The 24,184-nt window shown below is 32.8% G+C and overlaps 2 protein-coding genes across 2 annotated transcripts; one reads left to right on the top strand and one right to left on the bottom strand.

The window, feature by feature from the left end:
* Positions 1 to 476: 476 nt before the first annotated feature.
* On the bottom strand, positions 477 to 5,504 carry LOC105132121 (ATP synthase protein I-like protein). Its single transcript, XM_011035433.1, has 10 exons — positions 5,017 to 5,504; positions 4,857 to 4,906; positions 4,700 to 4,778; positions 4,518 to 4,613; positions 3,777 to 3,857; positions 3,539 to 3,630; positions 2,586 to 2,678; positions 1,742 to 1,810; positions 868 to 1,062; positions 477 to 763 (listed from the first exon to the last, which is right to left on the bottom strand). The coding sequence occupies exons 1-9, from the start codon at positions 5,353 to 5,355 to the stop codon at positions 930 to 932; spliced, it is 1,032 nt and encodes a 343-aa protein (XP_011033735.1). The 5' UTR covers positions 5,356 to 5,504; the 3' UTR covers positions 477 to 763; positions 868 to 929.
* Positions 5,505 to 11,190: 5,686 nt separating this feature from the next.
* Positions 11,191 to 20,313, top strand: GAUT15 (galacturonosyltransferase 15). Its single transcript, XM_011035431.1, has 6 exons — positions 11,191 to 11,660; positions 11,856 to 11,899; positions 13,115 to 13,282; positions 16,695 to 17,276; positions 17,373 to 17,675; positions 19,660 to 20,313. Exons 1-6 carry the CDS (start codon positions 11,450 to 11,452, stop codon positions 19,945 to 19,947), a joined length of 1,596 nt encoding a protein of 531 aa, XP_011033733.1. The 5' UTR covers positions 11,191 to 11,449; the 3' UTR covers positions 19,948 to 20,313.
* The last annotated feature ends 3,871 nt before the right edge of the window (positions 20,314 to 24,184 follow it).

The raw sequence follows: 24,184 nt of genomic DNA, 5'->3' as shown, positions 1-24,184 counted from the left end.
AGGAGTAGCTTTTCTACAGATTGACAATTTACCTGTGGAGTTGGCATTTGCCAAGGGAGATCCAGGGTTTGCTGCTTTGTATGACAAGCCCCTGGTGTCAGAATAACTGCGGCCTTTTGGAGACTGCTTGTAGCAAATTACGAAGAAACCAAGCTCCTCCTACGGTTATGGGGATAAGCCGCTGCTGAGAGAACAAATCATATAGATAGGTCAAAATCCATTGCTTTCGTCCCCCTTCAGAACATTTCTAAACCCAAACCTGTTCTGTTTTTAGAGTGCCTATTGCCACATTTCTTTGCTTAAAAAAGTTTAAGACACGGCTTCGCTCCATCTGTGAATAAATTCCATTATGTTTTCTGTGCTTGCAGATTGCCGAGCATAAGGACCTTCTCGAAGGAGACCCGTACTTGAAGCAGAGACTTCGTCTTCCCGATGCATCACAACCCTTAATGTTCGCTAAGCCTCTACTTTAAGACAACGAAATAAAATTTTCGAATAATATATTCCCTGGTTCGATTCACTAATTCGTGATTACATTTTTCTTCAGACAAAATGTAAAAAGTACAGCTTATTCTAGATACTGATTGAGATGAAAAAAAGCTCTCGCCAACCATTTTTGCATTGAAAGGGGAACCAATATGAGTAACTGATTCCCATACTTACACTACCAGCTTAAGTTTCCTTACATTTCTCTGAATAAGTAAAAAATTAAGGAAAAAGTCTCTCCCTTTGGCGCCCCCCGGCCAATTTATGAAATCATCACCTGTAAACATGAACAAAAATATATTATCATCAACGAACAGAAAGGTTAGCAAATGATCAAAGGCCAAAAATGCATGTGTAAGCTGTAAAAATTAATTAAAATACCTCTCCGATTTCTTAAGTGTTAACAGTGCATCCCCTTGGCATATTCAGCATTCATCCTAAACTCATGTCTTTTTCACTAGTGGAGCAAGTGCTTCATCAATAGCTTGAACGAAAGTAGCAATCTTATAGGAGAAAAATCCCACCAACATCGGTATCAATTCTAAGTGCATAAATCCATAATCTGGAACAAGAATCCTGTGTTCAAATAGAGCACTGTCAATAGGTAAATTCACCAAGAATATACTAACGAAATTCATGCAAATCTAATTTCCATTATTTCCTTAATAGGTGAACAAAATTGTTATAAGAGGTGTACTAGAAAAGGACTGATGTCAGTTGAAGTAATGATATGGAAAATCATATAGTATCTTAAGAAGGTTATAGATGTCTGCCAACACATAATGAGACAGAACAGTAAATAACATCATATCAAAAAACAATTTTCAATCAAGTTTTTGACTAGAGGATCCTTCCATTCACCAGTGGGTTAGAAGAAGAAAAAAATTGAAGAGATGGAATGATTTGGATCCTCAGATATAACTGATTTCCTTTTTCCTGTCGATTCCTGTACAGATATCACATCTCTGATCAAGGGTCTTTAAACTACTTTAAGGGGTAGATATTTTTTTGCTTTGGCAATTTCAAGATATGAAATTTGTAGCCATATATCAGAGATAACAGCCAAGTCCCGCATCTGAAAGGGATACAGATTTACTTTTATACAACAATTAGAATAAAAACAAACCAAAAAGAAAAGTAAGATGCTGCAGCTTATTCGAAGAAAAAATGTGTAAAATGAGATTGGTTTCAGCAAAAGAACCCTTCAAGGTAGCAGATGAGCAGTGTACCAGCACAGCAGGCCACAAGTACTTACCCATTCCACCGATTATAGATCATGACCAATAAAACAGGAACGAGCAACCTTGGCTGTGCAGCTGCTCCCCTGCCAAAAGAAAACAACGCTTTCATATGGTTCTGAGCCCTCTTGTTAACCAAAATGTAATCAAAAACATAATGTAGAGCAGGTGGCAGACAATCTCCTGATGTTCATAAAAGGTTGGGGATTAAGTATATATTTGTAATGTGGTGCAGTGCGTTTTTCAATTGAAAATGCATCAAAATAATGTTTATTCAAAAAAATATTTTTGACATTAACACATCAAAATCATCGAAAAGCACCTAAAAAGCATCAATTTAATGATTTTTCAAACGAAAATAATTGGAAAAGCAGAAGCAATCGTGGTGTCAAACAGGCACTTAGATAGTCTGCAGTAGTAGTTAGGTAGTTGAAAAAAAGAAGCTTCAAATGAGTTTAAGTCACAGAAAAAGAATTTGGTGATCAGAAGCAGCAGCAGATGAAAAATAATTTCAAAAGCAGAGGCTATCACGGTGCCAAACAAGCACTTAGATAATCTTCTTTCCCTTATTGAATTTCAACCAAACAAACACTTTCTAGTTTTGAACCCTCACCATAACATGCTAAGAACAACAATTGCAAAGCAAGCCAAACTGTTAGCCCTTTAACATGTTAATTTAGTGCTGGTAACAACACACAATGTTACACTTGTAACCATACAATTAAATATAGTAAAGTAGTAAGGAAACAAGTGGGGGTCAGCAAGTGTAGTATCAATCAAGCTAGTATAATGCAATGTCCTTAAAATGTAGTCATTAGTTAAAGACAACTAACATATATGTTCAGAGGATAGTTTACATACTTGACAAGTCCCTTTGCTCCATCAGCCATGGAATCCACACTATTCCCAAGCATACGAATATACACCAAAGATCCAATAAACCCAGCACCAAAGCTGGAAGTATAAGAAAACTATGAATTTTAAACTATCATCCAAAGAGTGAATAAATATTTTTAATTAGCAAAACAAAATGTTACTGCAAGGCAAGCTTGTCAAAAATTAAAAGAGTGCACTGTCAAGTGTTACCCGTTGGTGAAACAAGAAACTACAGTTAAGGATCTCTATTAGTACAGCAATGCATTAACTATTTAAACCCAGGAATGCAACACAAATGGAACATTTCAAAAATCCATGCAAGAATGCAGACTGTCATGATTCATCTACTAAAAGAACAATTCAATTTAAATTACAAGTCTCAATGTTCTGGTATGTAGGCAACTGCAATTAAATGCACAATCTCAAATGCATACAAATATATACTGATGCGGCCAACAAAGGAGAAAATTATAAATTATTTTAATATGATTTTAGATTTTGAGATTTCTTGTAAACCTGGTTTATTTAGGAATTCAACTTATATAGGAGTATTAATGGTATTTAGTTATCTTAGCTTTTCACTTTGCCGCAGTACACTGGGAATTATTTATAGCTGTAGTGACATTCCGTTTTCCTTTAAACAAGTTCCTAATCTACCCAGGTTTCACATACACCAAGCCCTAGCTCACAAGGATTATTTTGCCAGACACAAATCTAAAGCTGTCCTCCTTCATACCTTATCATGTGTATGCAAAAGAGTAGTAAATTTCTAGAAGCAACACATGAATATTAATATATGATTAAATGAGGAAGGACACAAATAAAGAGCAAGCAAAAAGAAACAGATCAATTTCACTTGCAATGGTCAACAAACAATCAATCAGACATAGAACCAGATTTTCATAGATAAGGTCATACTGTTGCCCACATTAGCGTACCTAGCAGCGATTTCAGGTGAATAAGAGACATAAGTTGAGATTAAACCAACACTGCCTATACCCAATGTCAGAACCTGTAACTTCTTCTTCAACTGCTCAAAAAAAAGGGACAAAAAAAAAGAAAGAATTTCCATCATCAGAAGCACCAAAGAAAATGATCGTAATTTGAATTTAAAATGTAACTGTAAGCATCATTTAAGACAAAATTTCCATGGACCCAGATGCTCCAAAAGGGTACCTTAAAATACTGTTCCCTTGATTGAGCAGCCAACACTTCCGGATCCCCTTGAGGCCGCCTCAATTCCCGAAACATCACATCCTGCCATCCATAGGTAGATAAAACCACAAAGGTATCCTTCAAAATGATATTAAATAAATTGAATATTGTTTACACTCAAAAGATTTCAAACCAATTCAGTCAAATAAGAGATAAGAGTTCTAGAATGATTTGTATTCAAGGCCCTTATGCATTGATGCCTGTAAAAAGAGCCCCTTCCCTCATTGTATTGTTTGTTCACACCCATATAATGCAAATTTCTCTTGATTTATCTGCACATCACATTCAGATTATTTCTCTCACGTTGTTTTGTTTTTCTAGTTTTTTTTCCGAAATCCTATTTTGATTTTAGTGGTCTAAGGCTAGCTTACCACAAGCTCAGTGTGCAACTTCTTGTTGCGCACCTCTCCAGGGATTTGATTCTAAGAAACTCTTTTCTTAAAAGGGTGTTTTCCCGGTAACATATACATCAAGGAAGAATTTATATTCTAATTTCTTTTTTAAAGAAGTCAAATTGATCACAAACAGTTACCGAGAAAGTAATAGCAGAAACCTCCGACAGAGGATCCTAAAGCAACAAAACCACCAAAATAAGTTAGGAAAAACAGTTACCGAGAAAGTAGTAGCAGAAACCTCCGAAAGAGGATACTAAAGCAACAAAACCACCAAAATAAGTTAACTGAGGTTATGTACATAACATACACTTCCGCTGGTTGCAGCCTTAGTCGCTTTATCCCACTTGTCCTGCTCACGGCGTGTCGGTGCCATCCTCCATTTTGGTGACGAATAACTGCGGACCTGGGAATCATTACATTCCAGAACAAGAAGTGAGAAAGGAGGTAAATTCAGAACTTCCCCAAGAACAGAACCAATCATCATCTTACTTTAGTTGTAGCCTCGACTGGTTGTTCTATCACGGGCTTTGGACGATGTGCGAGCTCTTTACTCAAATCGACGTCCACACTGAAGATATGCACACAATTCAAAGTTTAGCATCTCCAAAATTGAAATCATTAGCTTTATGAGTAACGGAAGACTTACCTATCCAGAGTCATGACTCTATTTATACTCAGAAATCCAGAAGACTCTTCCTGTTTCAACAATTTAAATTCCCAATTGGAAATCGAACTAATTAACAAGTCTAAAAACATAGAAAATAATTTTACAAAAATAACATGAGAGGAAAAGTTAAAAAGGAGACCTTAGCAGGAGAGGTCTGGAGAAAAGGGTCGACAGGATCGTTATGAAGAAGTCTTTTCATGCGAGGCATGAAGTCTTTGTTCCAAATAAAATCATCAGAGGTTAAAGGGTCTTCATCTTCGCCTCCCCAGTACTTGCGGAGCTTTGTGGTAGTAGGTGGACCACCATACTCCCCAGGAGCAATCCCTGTCGACCATTTTAATGGCTTCTTTTTGGGAAGTATCACTTTGGTTTGTCTTGGTGGAGGAGTTGACGACGAAGAGGACGAGGAGTCTTGAGAGAGGGGCGTTGTCGTTGAGTTTGCTGATACGTAGCTTACAATTGTCATTGCCATTGCCATACTTTTTTCCCTGTGGTTTCTCTTACAGGGGTTTGCTTAGGTCTTCTTATTTATGGATGGATTTGGACGCTCAGATGATTTTTTGTTTTATTTTTTTTTGCCCTTTTTGTTCCTGGCTTTTGATGTAACTGGTGGACTGTGGTTTGAGAGCAGCGTCGGCTTTTGATGTAGCTGGTGGACTGTGGTTTGAGAGCAGCGTCTATTTTTTATTTTTTTTTGCCCTTTTTTTTTTTTTTTTTTTTTTCTTTTTTCTTTTTTTATTCGTTTCATTTTGGAACCAGCATGCCTTTCATGGGTTGGGCCGGTGGGGTGTGTTGTTATTACGGTTCGGCTATTTTTAAAAATGTTTTTAAAATTATTTTTATTTTAATAATTATTAAATTAATATTTTTTAGTTGTTTTTTTATTATTTTAATGTGTTAATATAAAAAAAATTAAAAAATATTTTAATATATTTCTAATTAAACTGAAAACATAGTTATAGTTTAGCTTGTGAGTACTGTGAGAATTATTAACAAAATGTAAATAGTTTGTGGTGATGTAAAGTGAAAATTTTAATTTAACCTCGGAGAAATCATCAAATTAACTCACTGTACAGGAGTAGAATGGTTTTTTTTAGGGATACAGTAGTCATTTTCTGATTCAATATTCTTTTTATGTTGTTCGGGAGGGATGGAGGTCTCCTTTATTTTTACATTTTAAAAGTAATTTAAAAAAATAATATTTTTTTTATTTTTTATTTACTTTAAATTAATATTTTTTGAACATTTTAATATATCAATATCAAAAATAATTTTAAAAAAAATAAAAAAAATATTATTTTAATATTTTTTAAAATAAAAAATATTTTAAAAATATCACAACTATACTCGTTATGACTCAAATAACTTCAAGAAAAAAAAAAAAAAAAAAAAAAAAGGGGAATCTACTTGTGGGGGCTTTGTAGACATTTCCTTTGTTTATGCACACTGGAATTAATTTCGTGCAATTAGGATCAAAAGTTTTAGAGTTTCCTTGTGGAGGCTTTTTGTTCTTTTTACTTTTAATATGTTTCTTTGTAATACTAATGATGTACGGGGTAATGCAGTTTTTTATATTTTTTTATGTATAGCAAAATTATTTAAATGAGCTTCCTTGTGAGGGTTTTCTTATCTTTTAGTTTTGGTGTTTTAGTTAAATTGATGTTGCATAAAGAATATTTTAATCATTTTACATATGTAAATATTATAAAAAAAAATTATTTACACATGCCACGTATAAATAAAGACACCACCCATGCCCTTCTAACGTTGTATGCAGCAAGGTCTTGCTGTGAAACTCCTCCTTCCATGGTGGTTTTGAAAACATACCAGCATCCCTCCTTCTCCAGTGATATGTCACGTGTGAACAACAAGGCCATGATTGGATTCTAATAAGTTTATTTTTTATTTTTCTCTCATTCTTTTCATTGTCAAAGTATAATGTTGTACTGTTATTTATTTTCTATTTTTAAATTTGATTTTTATTGTTATTTATTTTATATTTTATTTTAATTTTATCCTTAATCATTTGGTATAATATGATTTTTATATTAAATCTAGTTCTTATTTATTTTATTTTTTTATCCTTTTACTAAATAAATTTTATTTTTAATTTCATTTATAACATTTGATTTTGTTTTATTTTTACATTGTTATTTATTTTATATTTTATTTTAATTTTATCCTTAATCATTTGGTATAACCATGAGATTTAATTAAATTTTAATAAAACCACTGCTAAAATCACCTTCAAAACAATATATTTTCACCTTGTGCAAACCTAAACTCATTTTATGTCACTTCAAGTGCAATTATTCCATTTTCACTGTTAAAATCACCTTGAAAATTACATATTTCCACCAATGTGAACTCCTAGATTCATTTTATGTCACTTCAAGCACAACTATCCCATTCTCTCTTAACCATCTTGTTCATCATACACTCGGCTAAACATGCGATCTACTGGTCTGCCCAGCTTCAGAATGCAAGTATGCAGATTTTTTTTAGCATGTTCCGACATTATCATATTTATATATATATATATATCCATGGACTACGAAACATTGATGAAACCATTCACAGAATGTTACAGATCCATGGTAACAAGAGATCAGATTTGAGCTGAGGAGCTTTGGGTTTTATGTAGAATTATTTCAATCTTGTACTAGTGGTTGTCGCAAGTTAATTTATATTTTTAAATCAAAACATCATTCAATTCGGGATACAATATATATCATATAACTATAACTAAAAATATTTTATTTATGTTGTGATTTATTATTTGATTTTCTAGGAATATGATAAGAAAATTTATTTATCATAATATATATATATATATAATGTGTATTTAATTTAAATGGAGAGAAATTTAACATTAACTCGTAAAAAATAATTAAAAAGTTGATAAAACAAAAATAAATTTGCAATCCGCTCAGCTGGGCATCGATCTTAAGGCCACGATGACAAGGTGCATTGGACTTGGAAGACAAGGGATTATTAACAATTAGGATTTTTTTTTTAATTTTTAACTGGATTTAAAATTTCAAACACTTCCTCGACATTTTAGGAAATTTGTTGACTTCGAAAACCTAACTTTTCTTAATTCAAATAATCTCATCATGGTTTTTTAGTCAAATATTAGGTTCATCTTGAGTTGACTTTCTCAATTTATAACTTATATCTTGAATCGGGGTCTTAAAATAGAGTTAGGTTTTGCTTTATATTGTGTCAAGTAGTAACTGCTCGCCAACTAATATTTTACAAATGTTGTACTCTATAATCTAGTGTGTCAAGTATTATTTTTAAAAATATCAACTCATTTTTTTTTATTTAATGTTCTTTCATTTTTTTTCCACTTTGAATTTTTTTTTCCGCTACGTGCTATGAAATTATATCAACCTCAACATTTTTCAACGTTCATCACATATAATTTTTAAAAAATAATAACTTGATACAGATAAAATTAAAGCTGAACTAATTAGATAAAAATAAAAATATCAATTATCAAATACATATATATATATATTAAAATATCAAATGACAATTTTTTTTCAAATACATATATATATATCTTTTCAAACTTAGTTTGAAATTTACATCGTAAATAAGACTAAATAAATGACTCGTATTATATTATACACGATAATAATTTTTTCTAACTCAGAAAATAATATCCGGACTGCAAGGAACCTTTTTTTGCGGTTAGTGTATCAAGTATCCTAACTTATTCTCTGCCTAACTTGTATTTAAAATTAAATTATTTACAAGTTTACTTAATATAATACAGTAAATTTGACAGATTTTAAAGTAAGTTGAATGACTTGCAAAAATCTAATTTGAGCTTAAATATAATTTTTAAAATGATATAATTTTTTTAGAAATATCAAGAGAGTAATTTATTGGATCGATCCATATTTCAATAATGAATATTTATTTATGACTTAAGTAGCTTAATATAAAATAAATTATAAAATATGATTCCTAATCAACTACAATTAAATAATAAAACATGCGATTGAAGACATTGATATAACTAGGTTCAATAATTTTTTATTTAATTACATGATAAAAAAATAAATTATTGTAAAATTAAAAATCTACAAAATATTTGGACATTTATTTAAGTTCATGATAAATCTATAAATATCAAATAAAAATAAATTATATTATCTAATTAATAATTAATAAAATATCAAATGACAAAAAAATTTCAAATGCATATATATATCTTTTCAAACTTTGTTTGAAATTTACATCGTAAATAAGACTAAATAAATGACTCGTATTATATTATACACGATAATAATTTTTTCTAACTCAGAAAATAATATCCGGACTGCAAGGAACCTTTTTTAGCAGTTAGTGTATCAAATATCCTAACTTATTCTCTGCCTAACTTGTATTTAAAATTAAATTATTTACAAGTTTACTTAATATAATACAGTAAATTTGACAATTTTTAAAGTAAGCTGAATGACTTGCAAAAATCTAGTTTGAGCTTAAATATAATTTTTAAAATGATATAATTTTTTTAAAAATATCAAGAGAGTAATTTATTGGATCGATCCATATTTCATGACCTAATCTATCAAATCTGCGACCTTGAATATAAACATAGCTATATTTAAAAATTATCTAAATTATTTTTTTATTTAATCACGTGATAGCAAAATAATTTCATATAAAATTAAGCATCAACTTAATATTTGAATATTTATTTATGACTTAAGTAGCTTAATATAAAATAAATTATAAAGTATAATTTCTAATCAACTAAAATTAAATAACAAAACACGTGATTGAAGACATTGATATAACTAGATTCAATAATTTTTTATTTAATTATATAATAAAAAAATAAATTATTGTAAAATTAAAAATCTACAGAATATTTGGGAATTTATTTAAGTTCATGATAAACCTATAAATATCAAATAAAAATAAATTATATTGTCTAATTAATAATTAATAAAATATCAAATGACAAAATTAAAAGAAAAAACCAATAAAAATTTAATTATAAAAAATAAAATTATAAAAAATATATTTTTTTAAAAAAGTACAGGGCACATGGGCATGGGCAACCCTGAGCATGCTTTTTTCTTTTCTTTTCTTATTCAGTCATTTCCCCTTTCATTTTAAAAAAGCAATGTGTTGCTTACCCTTTTATATTTCAGCTGCTACAAGCATATTTATTAAATCTGGTTTGGTTTGAGGGTTGGTCCAACCATAAAGCAGATCCTAGATTACATGGGTCAACTTAATAAAATAAAATAAAAATTATATTTAAAATTTTAATACATGAAAAAAGTTTTGAAATAATACATATAAATGCAGGGCAACAAAAAAAATAAAAATGTTTGAGGTTTTTTTCACTCAAGTTCTCTATTTTTTAAATATTGTCATTTCTTAACAAATTCATTTTAAGTGACCATTAATGTGGTTATACAAGAGCAAAAATAAAAAAACAAATCACAATCATAACCTATAATATTTTATATAGGGTGTTACCGTGGTGCTAGATGAATTTTATAGTATTTAGAAAGTAACTAATGATATCTTATTAATTATTCACTAAACTCACTTTAAGAAAAAAATAAATATAATTAGAAAAAAAATTATATGTAGAGATATTCTTATATTTTTAACAGGTCATGAGTATTATTTTTATTTTTTATCTTTGTGTTTGTCTATTTTTTCAAAGTAAATTTAAAGATTAACTATTAAAATACCATACGAACACCATAATTTTATTTTTTTTTATCATTGTGCTGGAAACACCACCCCCTCTTGGTTTTTGTTAATAATAATATTGCATCAACACTTTAATAACTAAACTCACCACAGTTATTCAGATAAAAAAACCACCAATGGATACCAGATTTATAGTTCTCTCAATTTAAACATTTATGATAATTGAAAAAATTAAATTAAATTAAATTTACATTTTATATAAAAAACATAACTGCATGATAACGCGCCATACAAACGGGCCATGTTAATTCCACAACGCTGCACTGAGAGGGGGGGGCGCCAATTCGCTGCCCACTAGTTCAGGAAAAGCAAAACCTTAAACCACCAATGGATACCAGATTTATAGTTCTCTCAATTTAAACATTTATGATAATTGGAAAAATTAAATTAAATTTACATTTTCTATAAAAAACATAACTGCATGATAACGCGCCATACAAACGGGCTAAGTTAATTCCACAACCCTGCACTGAAGGGGGGGAAAACAATTCGCAGCCCACTAGTTCAGGAAAAGCAAAACCTTTCGCCTGAACCTCTGCCGTAAATTAGCAAATTGTGCGTGCGCGAGCTTATGGGATATTCTCCCACCTGTCGGTGATAAAACTACAACTTTAAAAAAACAAAGACAAATCCGTAATTACACCCAAAACCCATAGGCAAAAGCCATCGAAACACACCCCTCGACAGTGTAATTATTGCAATCTATCATTTTCCCGCGGCTTCCCCATTGTCCTTTTGTACCCCCTCTCTCTCCACCAGAAAAGAACGCGCTCTGCTACTGTTAACAGATCGACTTCACGAGACGAGACAGAAATAATGAGATGAAGTTTTACATTTCCACCACCGGGATCAAGAGAGTCACCATCAGCACCACCAACTCTTCTGCCAAGGGATCCACGGTGGCAACTCGTCGGATTACTCGCCGGACGTTTTTGCCGGTGGTGCTGTTGCTTTCGATTGTTTTGCCCTTTCTTTTTGTTAGAATTGCGTTTTTGGTTCTTGAATCTGCCTCTGCCTGCAATTCTGCTCTCGGTAAATACATAAGAATAAATTAAACTAGTAGTGATTAATTACTCTTTCTTTTGCTGTTTAATTTATTTCATAGTTAATTTTTGGTGCTGCTCGTGGTTGTACCCGATGCTTCATCTTCTTACCTTCTGTGAAAGCTTCCAGTACAGCTCATCGATTTTTTTTTTTTATTCATTATTTTTTTGTTTGTTTATGCAGACTGCATAGGATGGGGGCTACTCGGCGGGAGCGAAGCATCTCTGGTATGTCATTTTTTCATGAAACTATTCTTTAAATTTCTCAGTACTTTTTTTTTTTAGGGTGAAACAAGACAAGAAGGGAGCAAACATTTAGTTTTCCTTTTCAACTACTCTTTAAACCAAATCCAAGTCGAGAATATTTTGTTCCTCTAACTATAGACACGTGTAAAGAGTAAATGCGACAAGGATAGGGCACACGTTAACATATGCTGTGCTGATTGTCGTTGTTTTGTTCTTGTATGAATTAACGGGCGCAATGTTTATCAAATAATGCTATTTCATGAGAAAATTACACAAGAGCAAGTTTCAAGAATCATATTAAGTTAATGTTTAGCGGGTGTTCATAGCATTTTCCTTTCCTTTTAAAGTATATGATTGAACTAAAGTTGTAGTTCATGTTCCAAAGAAGACGAGCTGATTTCAGTTAAGGGAGAACATAAGAAACAGCTTCAAGAAATTCAAGCAAAATTAGACATTACACATCCCAAGCCAACCCTCTAAAATGGATGATTATCGTGGATAAAAATGAAAAATGCTATTTAACAGGAAGATGAGTTTCAAGAAGATTGTGAGTTACCGAATCATGGTCTTAATATGAGATCTAGTGCAATCCGATTAATCTAATAACTCAGTGTATTCTTGAAACTTATTCTTGTGAAACTTTCTTAAGAAATAACATTATTCTTCATTTTTATTGTGCACTGAATTTTTCAGCACTAGCAATTTTTACTTCTTGCTGTTTCATTTTACTGAGGAACTGGTACAGCACCTCACTCATGTCTTTCAGCTTTTCAATCATCAATTTGTTAGGGATCCCTAGTTCTAGTCCGTGAATACACATCATCCACCATGGGCCCAGCTTTGTTCGAAATTCCCTTTCATTCACCTGAGATGATATAGTAATGAATGACTTTCTTGTTAAAATAGAAATGCAGTGATGCTATTTTGGTCCTATTATAATAAATAAATTTAGTATTTTGTGTTTGAGAGTTAGAACCATAAACATTATGGAAGTTGCAGAGACTGCAGTTCATGAACAAATTCATTTTGAGGAACTATTGGTATTTTACTTCCACCAGTTGCTTGTTTTCTAGTTTCTTGTGCACTTTATCAGTTGTGGTGCAATTCTCCTCCATGTTATTCCAAATTCTACTCTATTTCCATTTTTGTGATGATTCTTCTTGTGGTGTTGCATGTATACCAACCTAATTCAAAAAGCTAAGGGAAGAACTGACAAGAGCTTTAATGGAGGCAAAGGAGGGCCATGGCACTAATGATGGTGATTATAGAAGAGAGGGCTCAACAGAATCATTCAATGTGCTTGTCAACGAAATGACTTCAAACCAGCAAGACATGAAGACCTTTGCTTTCAGGACCAAGGCCATGGTATGCTTTCACACAAAAATGTATCTGTAGTAATTAAATTAACTAATTTTCTGTTTAGTTTTGTCTACTTCAAGTGGCATTTACTTTTCTTGTGATTTCTTTCAGCCACTATTTTTTACTGTCATGTTCTTGGTATTGATGGGTGTTTTGAATTGGTAAAAGTCTTCCAGTCAACTAGAAAAGCCTAGTTTGATGCATTGTTTTGCTGCCATTATTTTATCAAGTCAAGAAAATAAAACAACCCATATTGCTACAGTAGTAATCCATCTGTTTCTGTATAGCCATATTAAAACTAAATAAATTGAAGTTAGGTTCTTTCTTAGTTCCTATTACCATCCATTTCATACCATCAGCTGCTCATTACTCAGGAATTAAGACCCTCTGATGTTACATTTGCACTTTCACACATCACATGCACTCACATGCATCTTGGTTCTTGCTTAGGAGGAGAGTGGAAGAGGGATTTCTGTGATAAAAAGAAACGTGATTAAGTGGCACGTGGTGAATTTTTAAGTCATCGTTAATATTTTGTGGTGTTTGTGAAAGGACTTTTGTTGCTTTGAGAGAGTATTTACTTTCAAGTATGGCATCCATTAAAAAGCTTATCATGTGATGCAAAAAGCTCTTACATCTAAGTTTGATTGGTTGCCACTTCATCCAGGGCTGTTTGATTAACATTTGGAACTCAAGAAAAGAGTTATTTACTCATGGATTATATGAACATTTGAGATTTATTTTGGTGATATGACTGGAAGTTTCATATACCATCACAGTGTATGCTACTTTTGTCAGTTCTGTTGCAAGTAAACCAATTTGCATGTCTTCTAACAATCCTAATTTGACGCCTCCTTTTCTTAGGTCCTTGCTGGGATCATTGCTCATGGTCTTAGACTTTCCCATGTTTGTCTAAAATGTACATTTTAGCTGCTTGTAAAACCAAAGCAATTTCTACGCGTTTGTAGCTCAAGGTTCAAAGAAAAAAATATAAGATTCTTTCTAGTTTGAGAATATGGGAGACATTTTATGGGGTGTTAGGCATGTTTATTTATCTAAACTGACGAGTGCTTGATCCAACAAGATTTTCTAATTTATCAGTTTCTAAACTGGCGAGTGCTTGATCCAACAAGATTTTCTAAGGACTCCAGTCCTGGCTGTGAAGCAATTTTGGCATAGTTGAGGGAGTGACACAGCAATGTCTGGAATCAAGGCTAGAAACAAGTATGACCTTCAAACTAGGTGTTATTACATAGGGTTTAAGAAAACCTTTTGCTTTTGAAGTCTATTTGATGAAAATAATATTATGATACTGTAACTTAGAGTGTATCTATATTAGGGTCAGAGTTAAAATTTTAATCCCACCTTTTGATTAAACTACTAAACAAAACTTTTAATAACCATCCAGTTGTTTTAGAAGTTATATTGCTAGGTTGTGATTACTAACTAATACAATAAAACAAAATTTCTGAAAATAAAGTATAATGAAGCTCCTATGTCATTCTCCCCAGTTATGAAAACTTGAGAAAATTTTCACTATTTCACTGTACATTTATAGGGGTCAGGCTCTTCTTCAACCATCCAAGTACCTTTGTGAATCGGCCTCTTTCACATCAAACACATCTTCAATAACCTTTGACCGTGTTGTATATTGCTCTAGTTTCAACTACTTCTCCATCAAAACCCTCAATTGGATACAAATCAGAACTATTGAAGACTAGGCTTATTTGTGAATCCAATCTCAATCACGTGAACGGTAGAGTTTATTTTCTTTAGCACCTTACATGGCCCAAGCTTGTTTGATCTCAGATTGTAAGTGCCTTTAGGGAACCTTTCTTGCTTCAAGTATTTACGAATTATGTCTCTTTCTTCAAACTCAACTTGGTGATGTTGATTGCTTGCATTAGCATCACTTTTGTTGCTTGCCTTCAAGGCACCATCACCTTCTCATGAACTCACCTTATACGATCTGCAAAAGCCTCTCCATCATCACACTCCTGTGTCCTAAGTGGAAAAAGAACAAAATCAAGCACTTGTTGTGGTTTGAGTTTAAATGAAGCCTCAAAAGGTATCATCTTAAAGGTTCTATTCACAGAATTGTTTTAAGTGAAAACAAGTCAACTCTTCACGTGATTCCAAAAAATCAGCATTCTCCCTAAACTTTGAATAACATTTTTTTTATGAATGGCAAGTTCTGGAGTATTTCAATTGAGTTCCTGCTTTCCTTCATGATGTCCTCCAAATGTGTGCTACAAATTTCACATCCCTATGAGAAAGCATAGAATAAGGATCACCACATAGCCTTGCCACTTCTTTAAAAAAAATTAGCAACATGAGTGTGCCATCTTCGAGTATCAATTGACCACGACAAAGATGGAATCATACTATCCCTTTACTGCCCTTCAAAGTCCCAAGACAATTCATGCTCTAATGAGTCCATGATGCCCTGTTATAGATAAAAGAGTGTAAAGTCCTGTGATTTGTGAGTTACCATTACAAATTTTGCAAGACTAGCACAATTTCACCAACTTGTTCACATCCTTGACCAATATACCAATGAGCTACCATTGATGCACAAATAGCTTTGGAGAGAGAGAGAGAGAGAGAGAGAGAGAGAGAGAGAGAGAGAGAGAGAGAGAGAGAGAGAGAGAGAGAGAGAGAGAGAGAGAGAGAGAGAGAGATTTATCTTTAACAATGTCGAGTCACCTATTTTTTTTCATTTTGATTAGGCCTTTCATTTACAGTGGATTTTTGTGTACACCATATTTATCGGAGTGACAGTGATCTTTCACTAGGAAATTGCTATTTATCGGAGGCAAGTCTGGGCATGTAATGGGACCACAAACGCTTCTGCCTCCTAGCAGGTGTGAAATGCCCACGTCGACATGCATCCTTTTACTCATTTTCTAACATTTAGTTCATACTCTCTGTGGCATGCTTCCTTTTACTAATTTTCTAATATTTAGTAGAAGAGCTAAATGGCACAAGGCTGGGACTGAAATTATATTACATCTGTGGGGCTTGAATCATAATGTCTGTGTATGGATCGTTTGTTTTACACCTGCGTGCATGTGTGATTGGGTGGTGATGCATGATGTACATGTCATTTTTGTTTGGACTGTCATTCTGATGAAATAATGATCAAAGTTTCTATGCACCTCACTCCTATTTTGAGCTGTTATTATGACTCTCTCTCCATTAGGCTTCACTATTTTTTCATAATGATAGTTAATCAGAACCAATAAACTAGGAGCAATGACATCATCTATAACCAAGCTACACTTCCTCACATACAATTTTAAGTGAGTAGTATTCCATGGCATTATAAAGCCATCTAGCTTTCATCAAAACAATTATTGTAACACCTAGTGTGAATTATGTTACAATTCAAATCATTTTATTTTTATTCAATACGCAGCTATCAATGATGGAGTTCAAGGTTCAGTCTGCCAGAGAGCAAGAATCAATAAACTGGCATTTAGCTTCACATGGTGTTCCAAAGAGCCTGCATTGCCTTTGCCTTAAACTAGCTGAAGAATATGCTGTAAATGCCATGGCCCGATCTCATTTGCCTCCCCCTGAATATGTTTCTCGCCTCACTGATCCATCCTTCCACCATGTTGTTCTTCTAACTGATAATGTTCTTGCTGCCTCCGTTGTCATCTCTTCCACAGTCCAACATTCAGCCAACCCTGAAAAGTTGGTTTTCCATATAGTCACTGACAAAAAAACTTACATTCCGATGAATGCATGGTTTGCAATCAATCCTATTAAATCAGCAGCTGTGGAAGTTAAGGGGTTGCACCAATATGATTGGTCTCATGAGGTGAATGTCCATGTCAAAGAGATGTTAGAGATTCATCGCTTAATTTGGAGCCATTACAATGACAATTTGAGAAATGCCAACTTTCAACATGAGGGAGTAAACATAAGAAGTTTGGAGGCTTTAACCCCTAGCTGCCTCTCCCTTTTGAATCATCTCAGAATTTATATCCCTGAGGTATTACTCGGTATGCTTCTCTGGTTGAATGAACTACATTTTTAATGTACAAAGTATTTAATAATGATTATTCCATGATTTTCATGGACCACGCAGCTGTTTCCAGATCTCAATAAGATAGTATTCTTAGACGAAGATGTTGTGGTACAACATGACATGTCATCTTTATGGGAATTGGATCTCAACAAGAAAGTTGTTGGCGCAGTTGTTGATTCATGGTGTGGAGACAACTGCTGCCCAGGAAAAAAATACAAGGATTACTTGAACTTTTCTTACCCAATAATTTCATCCAATTTTGACCACGATCGTTGTGTTTGGCTCTATGGTGTGAATGTCTTTGATCTTGAAGCTTGGAGGAGGGTCAAAATCACCACAAATTATCATAAATGGTTGAAACATGTAAGTGCACTTTCTCATATTCAGTGTATTTTATATAGCAAATTGTGTTATTTCACAAGATGGACATGGCAAGACTGTCCCTTGTTATTTTATTTATAGCAGCATCAAACTGGTTTTAGATGAAACATGACGTAGCTACAATTGATTCCATCTCTTAGAACTTTTCAGTTTGAATCCTATTACCTTAATATGGCACGATTGAGTTTCTCAGCTCCTTAAATTTTGATAGTAATAGGGAAAACATGAAAAAATTGTGTTAGGGATTTATAACAGAAACATGCAATTATGTTTTATCAGTTTTGTGGTTTATTTTATAGCAAATTGTGTTACTTCACAAGATGGATATGGCAAGACTGTCCATTGTCATCTTATTTCTAGCTGCATCGAACTAGTTTTAGATGAAACATGGGGTAGCTACAAACTGATTCCATCTTTTAGAACTCTTCTATTTGAATCCCAATACCTTGATTTGTCATAATTGAGCCTCTAGGCTCCTTAAATTTTGATAATAACCAGGATAAAATGAAAAGAATTATGGGTGTTAGGGATCTATAACAGAGAACAGTCAATAGCTAGTGGCATGAACTAAGCTTCTGATTTTTAACCATGTGGTCTGCTATATCAATTGCCATATTTCACTAGTTACTGGACACATTAGTTTGGTGACTCTAACCATCCAATGTGAAACAACATCAAGAAGAATTGAAGGATCAAGAGAATCAATTGTACCAAATTAGTGTATCACAACTCAAGTAAAAAAAATTGAAAGGCCTTCTTTCTAGTTTTCCCAATGAAATATATTAGAGAATGAGCCACATGAATCTAGGTTTATCATTGATTATAGAGAGTGATCGGTGCACTGAATGTTTAACTAGAGAAAAACACTATCACACAAAAGAAGAATTCATACATGACGTAGAATTCATACATGTTGCATATAGGCTTTTATAATACAAGACATTTCTTTCAAACACGTGATAGTGTTAGGGTAGACTGTTTGTCTTGTAGAATACATGTATGTCTGTAATATTTTTAAACACTTGTAAAATAATTATGTTAGTCTTAGTCTCGAGTACTATTGTCCTACATTTTGCTTATTATTACAATGCAGGTGATGAGTAGGGATAATTGATGGAACCCACCTCTTGTTTACGATAACTACTGTCTACTGCCTCATTCCTAGGTGAAGATTTGGCTTATCTGACCCAGAGACTTGTTAGTTATTTCTCAACATTTGTTACTCCATGTCCATCTAATACACAACCCACTATGCCACCTTACATTCCAAGCAGTTATCACCTATAACTGCACCTACCCACTGAAAGCTCCTCATTCCCCATAAGCCAGCCACTTGGCATTCTCACTTTTCCAGTCAAGGGATTGGAGGTTTAAATGTAGAGATAAGTGGATGGGTTTTGGTGGTTGCTTTTGTCATGCTATACAGAACAGTAGTGATGGTGGGTGGTGGAGTTGGGTGGTGTAGGCTGAGGTTCAACTTCTAATTAAAATTAAAATCAAGCCCCCCCCAAACACACGCACGCTTACTTAAGAGAAACAACTGATGAATAAACAAAAATGAACTTTCATTTTTATCAATAGCCATCAATATTTTTAAAATTTTCAATTTTCATCTTCCCTTTCTAGGATCAAAATAAGAATTTGATGAAAAAATTGAAAAGGCCTTTAATAAAGGGCCTGTGCCATTGATTGATTTTGAAAGAACAGACACTCTAAATAGAAAAATTTGAACACAATTATTTGGAATAGAAATAATCAGAGTACAGCGCAAATTTTGCCATTATGTCTTTATTGTACTACCTGTTCTCTCCCATAGTCTTTCTTCCCATTACTTTAATGCAATGCTGCTTTTTCCCAGATTTTGTTTTTCTGTCAGAATACGATAAAAGAACGTTGCATCCTCACTTAAGTATTTAGGATCTCTTTCCTCTGCTTATCATCTTAATATTATCAATCTTGTTTACAGAACCTCAATTTTGGGATGGAATTATGGCAACCAGGAGTGCATCCGCCAGCCTTGCTTGCTTTCGAGGGTCAGGTACATCCAATTGATCCTTTATGGAATGTCGGTGGACTAGGTTATAGACCCCCACAAGCTCACAATATAAAGATGTTAGGTGATGCCGTGGTTTTACATTTTAGCGGCCCGGCAAAGCCATGGCTTGATATTGGGTTCCCTGAGCTGCGAAGTTTATGGAATAGACATATAAATTTTTCAGACAAGTTTATTAGGAAATGCAGAATTCCGGGATGAAGAGGGAAATTGCTCAAGTTCTCGCATATATTCCATTTGAAGACACCCTATGGCACGGTGTGAGACCAGAGGGAAGAAGGTTTTGCCTTCAGTCTCTGCTCACACTGGCCTCTCTACAGTATGATACAGGTTATTTCTTGCGCATTACACGAATTTGCTGAAGATACCACGCTGTACCCTGTACTATCTCTTACCTGCGAGAGACATAATGGTTGGTGGGAGTAGCTTTATCAATATTGTATATTTATTTTAGCCAACAAATTACAATTAGTAATCTCAATTGTTAATATAATGTATTCACGTCGTTATTATAATTTTTGTACTATCACCTTTTTATTTTATTAATGCCAGTATGGTTCCCATGAATTTCCTTTTCTTCTCTCTTTTCAATAATGTCTAATGTCCTTGCTTACCAGCTGCTATTGACATTTCATGCATCGCAGTTATGTAGAATGGCTGAGCTCATGTTTTGAAAAGTATTTTGAAAAATAATCGGGTATTGTTTAGAACACTTTCTTAGGAATATTTTTCTCTCAACAGCAGAAATAGGATACGAAGGTGGCTGGAGGCACCTGGTGGTGAAAGAAATGCTGCCTTTGCAATTTGGGTGACTGCTTCCTCGATCTAGAACACGTGATTCAACCGAAAAAGAAAATCTTGATCTTGGGACATTTTCTACGGATCAAGAGGCAGGTATGAACTCATCTTACTTTAGCTTGCAGCCATTTTTATTGTGGGGTTTGATGGGCTGGGTATATGCTCCTTTTCAATATGGTTATATCTGTTTTTTTTTTTAAAAAAAATGTTTTTAATAAATATTATTGATTTTTATTTAAATATTTAATTTATATGTACTCAAATAATGCTACTGGTCCCCACTCCGCCGTCGGTTATACCAATCTCTTTGAACGAAAAATATACAATCCTTTTGAACGAAGAATATATGAGCATAACTGATACTATTTATATTCGCAAATAAAATCTTAATTATAAATTTAAAATTTAAAATGATCCACTTGGGATGCTTGATTTGCTCACAGAAAAGTTCCCGACACGACTTTTATGGTCTCCTCTGTCTGGATCTATGTTTGCTAGCTTGGAGTCAATTTCAGTAGTTTTAAAAGTCAATTTTCAAGATTCTTCCAAACCATCCATCAGTGTTCCAAGAGTTGACGGCATGGAAATTTATATTATGGAAAACTTCGTTGTCTTTAAAGGCATTGGGAAAGGCACGGTTCCACGTTGGACAATAATGATTGCCACTCCTGCTCATCATTTTAACCATGAAATGTATTAATCCACGGCGCTGAAAGGCAAACTATGATAATGAACTCCGATGACGGTTAAAAAGAACGAAAAGAATCGATGCAGAAGGTCTAATTTGCAAAGAATGCTAGAGCAGTTCCGATTCGCAAAAGAATTTAGCAGCTAATATGATGCGGGACACGAAGATTTGATGAAAGAAAAGGAGAGGAGGGGAAGAAAAAGCTTGAGAAAAAAAAAAAAGGAGTTGAAGAAGAGAAGAGAGAAGGAGCCGGAAAAGTGGAGAAGGGAAGAAAGAAAGGAGAGGAGAAAAAAGGAGGAGAGAAAAATGTGTAACTGTTTTATAAAAAAGTCGTTAGTTTAAAAATAGTAAATATAAATAATAAAACCATAAACAACCAACAACTGGGCATGTCCAACACCATTGGTTTCCTTGGATTGAAATAACTAAAAATAAAAGACGAAAGGATGAAGAGAAGTAAAAAGGAAGAGAAAGGGCAGGGAAATAGAAGAAGGGTAGAAGTGCTGTGTCTTACATTACTAGACCCACACCTTACACGCACATAAAAAAGGGTATTGTCACAAGGCGCATGAGGGGTTGAGTAATAACGAGTCTGGTTCTCAAGTGGGTTGAAAAGAGGATTCATGTATAATTATAATCTTAATATTATGTTTGCTAGAAACTCTATCATTTGTGATATTCTAGATAAATATCTCTATGCATCATACCTAAGATAAACTATATTATTATTTAATTATTTTTTTTAATTATATTTTTATTCGTTAGTCTTATCTAAGATTCAAGGTTGGAGAGGCTAACATTGTTAGAGAGAAACAAGTAAAAACTATCAGGCTTGTTAGAGATAATGATTGTCGTTAGGTTATAGTGGTGCTTATGGAGGAGCTATTTTTCATAGTGATGCGAGGGAGAGGATCTAGTCTATTGGTGGTTGCAGGAGGTGGCGACAGCAGGAAAGAAGGAAAAACAATGTTGAAAATGCTAAAAAAGCTAATTTTTAGCTCATTTTGCCATTTTATTTCTTCATGCAAAGGCATGGAATTCACCCATGTTTATAGGAGGCGGAAGAGAGACATTTTGTCTCTTTTGATGCCAAATTTTAGCCCTTAATTCATCCATGAAGAATCCCAACCATTAACTTATAGTAACCATTATGAATTATTAAATTTGACAGTTAAAAATTATCTGAGTTAACCCTTTTAGGCTAGCATTATAACTGTTATGGTGCCAATCATCCAAAAAGGATCATATCGGGGTGTAGTCAAATGTCAAACTATCATTTTCGTTCATGTTTCGTCAAATTTAGTGAAGAGATGAATAATTAAATGCTCTTGAAAAGTATCATCTTAAGCAGTTTTTTCTAGCAAAAACAAAAAAGATAAACAATAATCAAAACAACATTGTTTTGATAAAGTTCAATTTAGTCTTTCAATTCGTTATTTTTCTCAATTATACCTTTAATTAATTTCACATTTTTAATTTTATCTAATGTTACCGTTACCTCTATTGAACTTTAATAGCAATCTCGAATTCTATTGTTATTTTCAGATTAGTTATTGATTTTGGATTTATACAAATTAACTATTAAATTTTTAATTTTTTTTAATTTCATCAATAATTTCAATCCATTGGATCCCCAGAGTTCAATATCTTTTTCAAAATGATCTTTGGGTGTAAATTTTTTCAATGTAACTTCTAATTAACTTGAAAACTTTGATTTTCTTCTAATTTTACCTCTAATTTTAATCAATTAACTTAATAAAAATTAAATTTGATTTCTTGAAATTACAATCTTTCTAGTTAAACCTCAATTAAGCTTCTATACTTAATTTTTCACCAATTAAACATTTAATAAAATTAATTTGACCCATTTAAAGTATCATTAAATCCTTACACTTAATTAGATCTTTTAATTGAATCCAAATTAATTTTTAATTATAATTAAACTTTAATTGAACCCATAATTAAATTAAATTAACCTATAAAAAATCTAATTATGTTATACATATTCATCCAATGATGATATAATTTAACCTTGAATTTGTGGGAAGAAAAAGCTTGAGAGAAAAAAAAAGGAGTTGAAGAAGAGAAGAGAAAAGGAGCCGGAAAAGTGGAGAAAGGGAAGAAAGAAAGGAGAAGAGAAAAAGGAGGAGAGAAAAATGTGCAACTGTTTTATAAAAAAGTCGTTAGTTTAAAAATAGTAAATATAAATAATAAAATCATAAACAACCAACAATTGAGCAGGTCCAACACTATTGGTTTTCTTGGATTGAAATAACTAAAAATAAAAGAAGAAAGGATGAAGAGAAGTAAAAAGGAAAGAAGAGGAAAGAGATGGGAAAGGAAGAGAAAGGGCATAGAAATAGAAGGGTAGAAGTGTTGTGTCTTACATTGCTAGACCCACACCTTACACACACACATAACAAAAAGTATTGTCATAAGGCGCATGAGGGGTTGAGCGATGACGAATCTATTTTTCAAGAATGTGTATTGAAAAGAGGATTTATGTATATTTATAAAGTTACAATTATAAAATTTAGAAGTCGTCACTTAATATTATAGGAAGCCTATAATATGTGATATTTGAGGTAAATATCTTTGTGCATCATATCTAAAATAAACTACATTATTGTTTGATTATTTTTCTTAGTCATATTTTTATTTGTTGGTCTTATCTAAGGTTAAGGTAAATCTTTTTTCTTGTGGAAATTCATATCTTATTAGGTTAGATTTTAATTGTTCTAAAATCTACATTTTAACATCGTATTTATTTTGTATTTTTAATATCTGAGAGTATATTTTACAATGCAATTTTATACTCCAAGTATGCAAGTCAACAACTAAATCATAACACTATAGATATTAATTAAATAAAATAATTTTTGAAGGGTTTTTTATATTTTGGTCATATCCTAACAAATAATCATAAATTAGTTATGATATTCATTTTGTATT

This window comes from Populus euphratica, unplaced genomic scaffold (assembly GCF_000495115.2).
Source record: "Populus euphratica unplaced genomic scaffold, PopEup_1.0 scaffold26.1, whole genome shotgun sequence".
NCBI classification, from domain to species: Eukaryota; Viridiplantae; Streptophyta; class Magnoliopsida; order Malpighiales; family Salicaceae; genus Populus; species Populus euphratica.
Note: the sequence above shows the minus strand (reverse complement) of the source record. Positions and strands in the feature narration are given on the sequence as shown.

What these genes read in the sequence shown, in the direction of transcription:
- LOC105132121 (XM_011035433.1), bottom strand. Translation starts at nt 5,355, where the DNA reads ATGGCAATGGCAATGACAATTGTAAGCTACGTATCAGCAAACTCAACG. An exon ending in CAAGGGAACAGTATTTTAAG is followed by an intron (nt 3,631 to 3,776) that starts GTACCCTTTTGG and finishes TTTTTTGAGCAG; the next exon opens with TTGAAGAAGAAGTTACAGGT. An exon ending in TCACCTGAAATCGCTGCTAG is followed by an intron (nt 2,679 to 3,538) that starts GTACGCTAATGT and finishes TTATACTTCCAG; the next exon opens with CTTTGGTGCTGGGTTTATTG.
- GAUT15 (XM_011035431.1), top strand. Translation starts at nt 11,450, where the DNA reads ATGAAGTTTTACATTTCCACCACCGGGATCAAGAGAGTCACCATCAGC. An exon ending in TGCCTGCAATTCTGCTCTCG is followed by an intron (nt 11,661 to 11,855) that starts GTAAATACATAA and finishes TTGTTTATGCAG; the next exon opens with ACTGCATAGGATGGGGGCTA. An exon ending in GCGGGAGCGAAGCATCTCTG is followed by an intron (nt 11,900 to 13,114) that starts GTATGTCATTTT and finishes TAATTCAAAAAG; the next exon opens with CTAAGGGAAGAACTGACAAG.